General features: G+C 41.1%; 1 protein-coding gene across 1 annotated transcript in view; it reads right to left on the bottom strand.

The window, feature by feature from the left end:
• Positions 1-4,826: 4,826 nt before the first annotated feature.
• DTX4 (deltex E3 ubiquitin ligase 4) overlaps positions 4,827-10,998 on the bottom strand; it is a 32,829-nt gene continuing 26,657 nt past the window's right edge. Inside the window, exon 9 of the mRNA XM_063434752.1 lies at positions 4,827-7,071. Coding sequence (XP_063290822.1) covers positions 6,859-7,071 — 213 coding nt within the window. The 3' untranslated portion in view covers positions 4,827-6,858. The remainder of the gene's footprint in view (positions 7,072-10,998) is intronic.

The following is a 10,998-nucleotide window of genomic DNA, read 5'->3' as shown; positions in this document are numbered from 1 at the left end:
TGTTTACATGTCGAAAAAAACTAAGAAAAAGTAAATATGCAAAAAACAAACAACAAAAAACCTGCAACAATGTATTGCAGATATTGTTTATCCAAGGTATCAAACAATGTATAGAAAGAAAAAAAAATCAAATAATCCATCAAAGCATATCCTTTACAATCTTATGTATCAGTATGTGTACACATACTCTCTATGTGTGACCAGCTTTTTTTTTTTTTTTTTGTATTATCATATTAGTATTATTGGATTTGAAAGTTGTGTATTATTTAATGCGGGATTTTGCAACCATTAGTATACACTTGATTTTTTACTCTTTAAGTGAAATATAGTAATTAAATGAATTAAAGGACCACTCTAGTGCCAGGAAAACATACTCGTTTTCCTGGCACTAGAGTGCCCTGAGGGTGCCCCCACCCTCAGGGACCCCCTCCCGCCCGGCTCTGGAAAGGGGAAAGTCTTTAAAACTTACCTTTTTCCAGCGGTGGGCGGAGAGCTCTCCTCCTCCGATCCTCCTCTTCTCCTCCCCGTCGGCTGAATGCGCACGCGCTGCAAGAGCTGCGCGCGCATTCAGCCGGTCACATAGGAAAGCATTCATAATGCTTTCCTATGGACGCTTGCGTGCTCTCACTGTGATTTTCACAGTGAGAATCACGCAAGCGCCTCTAGCGGCTGTCAGTGAGACAGCCACTAGAGGAAATAGGGGAAGGCTTAACCCATTCACATACATAGCAGTTTCTCTGAAACTGCTATGTTTATGAAAAAATGGGTTAACCCTAGAAGGACCTGGCACCCAGACCACTTCATTAAGCTGAAGTGGTCTCAGTGCCTAGAGTGGTCCTTTAAGTGTGTATGTTGCCTGGCTTTTGTAATATAATGTTGTTGTTTTTTCTGTACATGTTTGTATTATTTATTGGAGAGCACCAACAAATACTGCTGTGCTGTACAATGGGTGTGAAACTTATTTTTTTTACATATATATATATGCGTGCATTTAATTGACAAGTGTTAGGAGTAGAGTGATATTTAGATTTAATTGTCCAAATATGTATTGCCAACAGTCAAGTAGTAGTACATTTTTACACACCATTCATTTCTGGCACGTTCTAGGACCATCTAGGTCATTTAATTCAGTCACCAAATCAGTCTGGTTTCAAGATACCTGTCCCTTGCGGCACTGTGCATTCAAGGATGCAACGTCTCTTCTGTCTTCCAATGCACACAAGACATTCCCCACTCGCCTCTAACTTCCGGGTGCCTTGTTCTGACATAATTTATGACATTGCCATTGCCAGTCTATGTGGCACTTTTTGATGATGTGTACACTCATGACACCAAAGACCTCTGTAACCAATCGCAAGCCAGTGTAGGGTATAAATGCATCCTGGTTGCCCTTGTTACCTTGTCCTGCCATGGCTCTTGTTACCCAAGAGTGAATTTATACTATGTATTGGATTTACTGTTTTCTGACCTCAGCTTGTTTGACCATTCTTGCTCTCTGTTATCCTGAACTTGGCTAGACTATAATAAATTCAGTGTATCTCTGTGTCTCATTTACTCTCAGTCTGCTTGCAGACATTTTGTTTATCTGTGTTAGGTACTAACCCAGCCACTCTAAAGACCGGTATGTGTTGCATATTAGAGTATCTCTATTCCTAACATTTAGCTCCTTGTCTACCTGGTTCTAACAAACTGGACGTTTTCAGTAGGTTCCACAGTTGGACACATCATCCTTTTTCAGGTAGTCTCTTGAGATTTCCACTAGGTCAAAATATTTAGTATATATATAGACTGTGTCCATACAGTCTGGGGCTCTGGCTCCCTGTATCTTTGTGTGAGTGAGTGGGTGGATCCCAGATTGTCATTAGTGTGACCGAATTATCACCAGGAGCTGATTGTCACAGGAGTGTCACCAGTGCTCAGAGGGACCTTGTTGTTAGGAGCCTGCAGGTAGAGTGACTGAACTAATGTGAGCTGCATTGCTAGTAATGAATATATTGCAAGTGAACTAAATCTACAGTTTTTGTGTTATCTGTCCTGGCCATTTTTCTGAATAAAAATCACTCTCATCACTCTCTGGAAAGAACTGACTTGTGTTCCTGCGTCTGTATACCCTGGTAAAGTGGTTCAGGCAGCAAGGGCTGTTACCTGTATGGAACCCTTGGTAGCAGTATATGAGAGTACTTGGAGAAGGGGCTCACAAATCACAAAGATAAAAGAAACACTGAGTATGAGTTCATTCAGGATGGGAGAATAAGAAAAGATGTTTTATTATTCTAACAATGCTTAACTACAGCTATATACAGCTGGTCTGTTCAGCCTTGTAAATCAGGCTTGATAAAGTCCATGGGACAAAATGCATAGATGGAAATGCTGTAGGTAACTTTCTTCCTGCAAAGATAATGTCATTTTGTTGGTGATCAGCACTGCTGCAGATAGAATTTGTATTCACACTTGTATCCAAGGTACTGCCATTACTCCAGGTTTACTTGCCTTATTGCAGTTCTACTAACAGATATATATACCGATCTATGGATTTAATTGTTATTTGCTCTGATAATAGGAATTTGTGAATTGCAGGCGGCTGGACTCTCAATTCCAGTGACGTATAGTGCATTATGTTTTATTTGTCTGTTTTAATACATATAACCCATGATATCACATGTTATAGGTTCCTTACCCAGGCAACAACATCACAAGGAGTCCTTTCTCGTTGTCCTTCCTTTACATATTAAACTGTTCTCAAACTGTTTTACACTTAAAACGTGTCCCTTGCTACTGGTTGTAGCTCTTATCTTCCGTTCAGGCTATAGCAGAAGCATTATACAAGTAGCAAGGAGATGGCAGACTGGTGAGAGCATCAGCTAATGTTCTCAGTCTATCGCTGGTCACCTATTGTTAATGGTATCATTTTTTTCCAGGTGAATTATGATTTTAAAAAATTGTAAGTAGGTAGTAGGCCACACAGGTTTTTTTCCACTGCCCGCGGGATGCCAAAACAGTGGGCGCTATAAACATGAAGCACTGTAATAAATTAAGGCAATCAGAGGATTTTGCTTTGCCCATAAAAAGGAAATCATTTAAATTGTGTATATTTGTCTGTAATGATGAAACCTGCTGAAGAACCTATTCTAAGACGTGCAACGTTTTCAAAATAAAAGGAGGAAGCAGAACAGCCCATAGGCATACACGTGATAAAGTAACAATGACCTTCAAATTGGAATCCCAATGATCCATAACAGTCAGGATGAATATGAAGCAGCCTAAATGCTCCCTCAATGTCAACTTTAGACATCAGCACCCCCTGACCGCACGGCCTTACCCATTTCAATGCATCCTCAAAGGAAGTGTATGACACCGAAAAAATGGAGGCATCCAACTCACAGATAAACACCAACATGAACACAAATATACACACAAACAGTCACACACTTAGATACACAATGTCCTTAACTTGTAGGCGTCCACCATTCCATACACACAGCTACACGTGCACATAAATCTGTCCTGGCAATAATTAGAATAATAATGAAGAGCAGAACTTAAACGAGCTACCTCTCCACTTCTGGTGCCACCTGACTACACCATCCCAACCCTGCCACCAGGCTTCTGCTTTTGATGTTAAAATCCAACATTATGTGCAGCTGGCTGGAAGGTACAGGTCCATTTGGGATCCCATTAGTAGCAGACCTAAGGCTGGGCACATTCGAGGTATGGGGGCGCTTGCTAGTGTCTCTGCAAAGACAGACTGCTTCGTTACTATATGTAGAGAGATATTTCTTAAGCTAGTGGATAATTCTACAAATTCGATCCTAAAATACAACTCATATTGTAATCCTGCAGTGACTGGTATGATGTTACCGACAGCAGACCCATAGAAAAATATTGGACATTTTAATTTGACAACATCATATATGGCACGAGGAACAGGAGGATGGGAGGAGGGGTGAGCAGTACTAGTTATTTAAAAAAACAAAACTACAAACTGGAAAAATCCACAAATGAACCTGTGTACATATATATTATTTTAAATAAATAACGTTTAACCCCTTAAGGACACATGACATGTGTGACATGTCATGATTCCCTTTTATTCCAGAAGTTTGGTCCTTAAGGGGTTAAATATATGGTACACTATGGTAACATATTTTTAAAAAGTAATCCTTTGGTGCCATCTAGAGACTTAGCTCTGCGTTACACCTATTACATTAGAGTTAAGCTTTAAAATTACTTGCTCTATTTATTTCACTAATGAATGGGAATATGGGGCTATGTGGTTTTATTGTCTTTAAAATATATGGACTCTTCACGTGTTTTGAAGGTTACAGTGCCATGTAGACAAATCCCTATTCATTAGGGAAAACAAGAACAGAGGGGGCAGAGTCAAATCTAAGAGTCAAGTGTAGTGTCCCACCATCTTATAATTTGTCATCAATGTAACACATACAGGAAAAAGGCAAAAAAAGAATAAGCATATATTGTCCATTGTTCGAAATTGTGCCTTCTATTTATACCTCTTGCCAAAAGAGTGTTCCTAGTGGTCAAATTCACTTTAAAAAAGAGCAAAATTCTCACTTTGGTTTCATTATCATATTTATTTTGTTCACATTGCTAATAACGCATATTTAAAGTTTAAAAAAATTGCAAAATAAAAAATTCACACAATAAAGAAGATTCTAGAATTGATCATGTTAATAAAATGAATACTATCTTCTAGAAACCACCTAAAAGTGTTTTAATAGCCTTTGAAACAAGGAATTTTCAGGATTATAATCTCTTCTTTTCACGAAGAGAAACAACAAAAAATTCACAACTTCCTAGAAGTGGCTGTGGTCATGTAGTGAACAGTTAGGGAGTGTGTATTTAAAGCGTCATTAATCTTTCTGAGATTAATGTAATCATTTTTGGATGCAACCAGCAATTTACTGAAATCTGAAGTGGTGTAACAGGACTATTGCAAATAGTCGTATGTCAATGAGACTTTATGTTCTGTGCCAGAATGCCAATATAACGAGAGACTAATTTATCGGGTCAATTTTGAGGATTGGACACTGTGACATTGAAAGAAACAATTTAAACAGACACACAGAGCACTTAGAAGCATTTTATCAAGATCTACTAAGCTTATATCAAAATAATAATTTACACTTTCAAAATAAAGAGAGAAAATATTTACAAAGATTCCACTGTAAAATGTCATTCTACTCCATCTTTTTAAATGTTAAACTAGATTTGTCTTGAGACTAATCCAGGACAAAAAGGCTGCAATATGATTATTATTAGTAGTACACTAGTAGAGCAGTAAAACAGTAGTAGTGGTATTTTTAACAGACCAAGCTATTCAAAAAGTGATTAGATTGGAAAGAAAAAAAAAATAAACTATGGCGGGTTGATGGCACCCAAGACAGTTGCCCCATCCAATATTCTCTTCTCTAAAAAAAAAACAACAACTTATGGGCCCTTTTTATGATGGTTCCATGGTTAATCTCAACCTTACACTTTAGAGAAAGTGTCCTTGCCTGGAAAAAAAAACAAACCACAGGGCCCCCCTCAACATACATCCCCAAACAAACTTTTTTCTACCTTCAACCCCCAACTTTTTTTTATTTCGTCCAATCCATCTCCCCCACCTTTCCCACCCACTCTAGCTTATATTCATTCCATACAGTATGGTGCAGACCTGCATTAGAGAAAGCACCAAAATCGATTTCCTAGCAATATACTTTACATAACAAAGAGAATGCTTGTGGGGCCCCACAAATACTACAATCTCCAACTTCATGAAAAAGATTCTAGCCCCTCAAAGTGCCACTGATGCTCTTTGGCAGTGGTTACTATTCCCTGAACTTGGGAAGTCTCACTGCATAAAGCATCCATAGCAAAGTGAGGATCTAAATAATATTTAGCAAGAAAGCTGGATTTAGACTGTCTTGGGTAAATTTGCGTAATAACTACTGCTTACTGAGTATAGCTGTGTTTGAGAATTTTTACAGATCAGATATTTACGTTACTATTTGGATTTTTTGGTTCCAATTCAAACTGTAGTGAATTATTACCCTGTGTGTGTGTGTGTGTGTATGTGAATATGAATCTTTTAGACAATGTGCTCATGTGATGTAAGGTCATGTTAAACTCTACACAAAAATAGTTACTAAAATAGAAATGTCTGCACTGTCTAATGTTAACATATACTAACAATGGTACGAGTGTTTCCCTTTCTTTCTTTATTAACGATCAACAAAATACTAGAGTTGAATGTGAACTTCAACATCATTAACTATGCAAATATGTAACATCTCCTAGAGATGGACTGATATCTAGCAGGGCATAGCAACCTCAGCAGGTGGTTAACATTTTGGTACAACTTTTGTCACTGAAACAAATATTACATAAAATGTTACACTAGGTTGAGGCCAGTTTTATATTCCAGCTTCTAAAATATATTGTATTAACATCCTAATTGTTAATTAGGAAGCTTGTGCAACTTTTAAAGCAGTTGATACTTGGCCAGTTTAAACCAAATGAAGAAAATCACCACCCCTTATTTACTAGAATATGCTATTAATTGTGGTACCAGAAAGAACAAAGAAAATATACATTGGATATGCTTCAGTATATACAAAATAAACTGCTTACTTGCAGTGAAGGGCTTCGTGAAGGTAAAACAACCTCAAATATACCCACAACGGATGAAAGACAAACAATGAACTAAAACAAAACATACACAAATATAGCTATATAAGTGTAAATACTCTATTCTGCACTAAAAGCAGAGACATGTTTGCTTGCAGACTGATTGGTTAATGTAACCATTATGATGCCACCAACAAAGTATACAGGAATATCAGTGGCTTCTTGTGTTCACCGTCCTGTCATGCCCCAGTCACGGAGCTGTCGTAAAACACTGTCCAGGTACTGAGGATCTGGAAATCCCTTCCCTGTGAGATTTGAACCAAACTCTGTCTTGAGAGGAATTCGAGAAGTAGATACAGAATCTGGAACCCCAGGGACACGTGAGGGCTGAATGGGGAAGAGAATTCGATGATCCCAGGCTTCAATCAGGTGACGCAGGACCTATGGTTAAAAGATCAGTGATTATTTTAAACATAGCTATAACAATATATTGTGTTTAGCTCTTGTCTTGTAATCTAGATTTGTGGCATTGTTACAGGAAAATATAGATTCTACATTATCCATCCAAGTTCTTGAATGGAATGCAACCAAGTTTATTTCTGACCTGCTCAGTGCAGTGATAAGAATGCCACGCAAGAACAGATAATGAAGAAGTTCGATGTATCCATTATTATGTAGCAAAGTACCAGATGGTGCTTGGACACTGAGCATTACTATGACTTTTGTCAAACCAAAAAAAAAAAAAAAAAAAATGAGATACACCTATTACTGCATTACATAATTACCAATACATTAAGCTATATAGATGACTAGGATAGGTTGTGTCATTTTAAGTAATTTTATTACATGACAGGAGGCTTCCTATTTTGCATAACTTTCTTTACTTATGCCTCCAGCAGCACAAGTCAATCAATCAAAAACTTTTAACCAATCCTAGGGCAACATAGCCTATATATAAGTCTTTGGTGGGCGTGTCTATTCCTCTTTCTTTGCTGCTTCCAGAAGGCACAGGTCAGAGTACTACTTCAGAAATTATTTATTCCATATTGACTTTTATATTGTTAGAAATTCATTTGTTTCTTCTATTATTTAATACTGTCAGTAATAGTTTCATTTATTTATTTTTCTGTACTGTTCCCTCTTGCCCTACCTCTCCTCACCCTGCACTGTCTCCCTTTCTCACTGTCATTTTTCCGCGGCGTTTTTAACGCGACCGCGTTTGTTTTCGTGTTAGGGAGGACACATAGGGACATTTCGGGAGGTGGGTGTGGGGTTGGAGGGACAAAACCGTTTTTAAGGGCGACCTTTGTAACCTGACGGCGGACCGCGATCATATCGCGGACCGCATTAGCGTTTTGGCGCGAACGGCGGCCATCTTGGATCTCGCTCTCGCGAAACCCACGACGGCCATTAGCTTTTCCAACGGTCGTTATTCAAACGACCCATCCTCATAGTTTTTGGTACTCGCTTTTTTCCCTCTGCCCATACTGTGTATATATACCCTTGTCAAATACATTCGATTTCTCTGCTGCATATATATATTTTTCTTAAAGACATAGTTCATACACTCCTATTAAGGGCACAGTGCTTGCAGGCTCATCCCCTGCTGCACATATTTAAAGGCACAGTTCATGCAGGCTCATCCCCTGCTGAACTTCTTAAAGGCACAGTACTGTCAGGCTCATCCCCTGCTGTACACCTTAAAGGCACAGTACAGTCAGGCTCATCCCCTACTGTACTTATCAAAGTCACAATACAAGCAGGCTCATCCCCTGCTTTCCATCTAGAGTCACTAGTGCAAGCAGGCTCATCCCCTGCTACACGCAAAGAGTCACTATACTAGCAGACTCATCCTCTGCTATAATATAAGTGCCAGTGCCAGCAGGCTCATACCCTGCTATAAAATCAAGTGATACAGTGCCAGCAGGTTCTCCCCTGCTAAATATATAAGTGTTGTACGTATGCAAGTGACTCACTGCTAGCAGGCTCATCCCCTGCTATAATTTAAGTGTCTTAGTACATACAGTCTTACCCCTGCTTTAAAAGTTAAGTGACTCAATACTAGCAGGCTCATCCCCTGCTATACCATTATATATGTGACACCACAATAGTAGTGAAAGCTGTATCTTACGGCATTTCACATATTTCGGAACCTAACACTCTTCTGTCTTCCACAGACAGACCCAACATACAACACAAGATGAGTGACTCACCACAGTTACCACCATCAGATTGGCAGACAATTATTAACTCGGTGGTGGCCGCCTCTGTGGAGAAAGCTATTGGCAGACTGCTCATGCAGAACCCAAAACCTGATACAGCTACTGATCAATCCACGGAAGTAATGGAAGATGTCCTCCCCGGAGACCTCCACGCCATAAAACGGCAACGGAAGGGCACCGTATTGGACACCCAGAGACAACGAGGCAAAACTCCAGTGAAAAAGAGCCGCCAGGCAGCGAGGAGAGGACCTTCCCCTCCATACTCTCCGTCATCAGAGGACGACGATCGCAGTCCCCCTCCATCGCTTGACATCATGGACGAATGGAAAGCGGGGGCTTCACGCTCGGAAGACGAAGACTGGCTAGACGTCCAAGCAGAAGACAAGGAATACGATCAAGACACATACCTTGATCAAGAAGAGGGCACCTTTATAGACCCCCAGGGGACGGCCATGTTTGACCCCCGCACGATCCGACACCCAAGATCGACAGAATGGGGGTTACCAGATCACCTGGCTCAGTTCATCCATTTCTGGCTGAGAAAGCCAATGGACAAAGAAGTCAGGGCAAGGCTTCGGGCAGAATGCCCAAGACCAACTCTACCAGATAAAATTGCAGTGACCCCAGAATTTGATTCTACTGTATCCCTGTTCATGTCCCGTGCGGGCCGAGACCCGCGGAAAGGAATAGAAAAAGGCCTTAGGGAATCCCAAGACAAGCTCCTTGACATCCTGGGTCCTCTAGCGAAAATGCTATACCTGGCTGACCTAGCCCTTTCCCAAGGCACTACACTGGACGCCCACACTATACGCGAGTGGGCACAACGGGCCATTTGTATGCTGGGCAACACCAATGCAGCAATGTGCGCAGAACGCCGCAGAACTGCATTATTGAAAATGGACCCGAAACTGATGGAGCTGGGTAAGAAAGAGATGGGACGTTAGCAAACGGTCAGCTATTTGGTGACTCATTCATAACTGAGCTCAAAAAACATGTGAGCATCTTCACCACTCTGAATAAGGCTCAGACCTCCATCAAGCAAGTATTTCGTAACAACACACCACACAGGGGAGTTTTTGCCAGGGCTGGTCGCCAAAGGGGCCGAGCCACCAGCCGATTCTGGCCTACAGGCCCCAGACACCAATCATCTCAAGCATTCTTCCCAACCTCGAGATCCAACTTCCAGCGAGGATCCTTCCGTTCAAGAGGCACCCGCACCCGCGGACGCTTCAATGCAGGTGAGCATTCCCGACATACCTTTTCTCTATTCACACATGACTGCAGGCAGACTGTGTCTTTTTTCACAGGAATGGGAAAAGATATCCTCGGACAACTGGATCCTCAATACAGTAGCCGGTTACGAGATCGAATTCTCAAACACCCCGGTACAGGACCGACGCCCACCACCAATAAGAGCGTCGGCAATACACACCGAAATCATAGATACGGAGATCCAAACCCTGTTCGACAAGGGGGCGGTGGAAGCCGCCCCAGACGATACGGGTTTCTTCAGCAACATCTTCGTAGTCCAAAAGAAAACAGGAGACTACAGACCGGTCATCAACCTACGGCAACTGAACGTTTTTGTCACCTACAGACATTTCAAAATGGAAGGAATCCACCTTCTAAGAGACCTATTGTCGCAACACGACTGGCTCACCCGACTAGACCTAAAGGACGCCTACCTATCGGTATCAATAGCTCGCGTCAGCCGCCCATTCCTCCGCTTCACATGGAAACATCTCTCCTACCAATTCACCTGTCTCCCATTCGGCCTCAGCTCAGCACCATGGTGCTTTACGAAACTCATGAAGCCGGTAATGGCTCACCTAAGAGAGAAGGGCATACGCTGCCTAATATACCTGGACGATATTTTGATATTCTGCGAATCAGCACCCAGGCTTCAATCTCAAACGAGATCCATAGTGCTCTTGCTAGAATCTTTGGGTTTCATCATAAACAGAGAAAAATCTTCACTCCAACCAGCCAAGGTGGTTCAATTCCTGGGATTCGAAATAGATTCGAGAACATGTACCCTCCGGTTACCCACTTCAAAGATTGCAACAATACGGAAAGAGATACGCAGGGTACTTCGAAGAGACTCAATACCGCTTCGCCTCCTGGCCAGAATAATAGGCCTTTTGTC

Source organism: Pelobates fuscus, chromosome 10 (assembly GCF_036172605.1).
Source record: "Pelobates fuscus isolate aPelFus1 chromosome 10, aPelFus1.pri, whole genome shotgun sequence".
In the NCBI taxonomy this organism is placed as follows: domain Eukaryota; kingdom Metazoa; phylum Chordata; class Amphibia; order Anura; family Pelobatidae; genus Pelobates; species Pelobates fuscus.
This window is presented reverse-complemented; position numbering and strand designations above follow the sequence as displayed.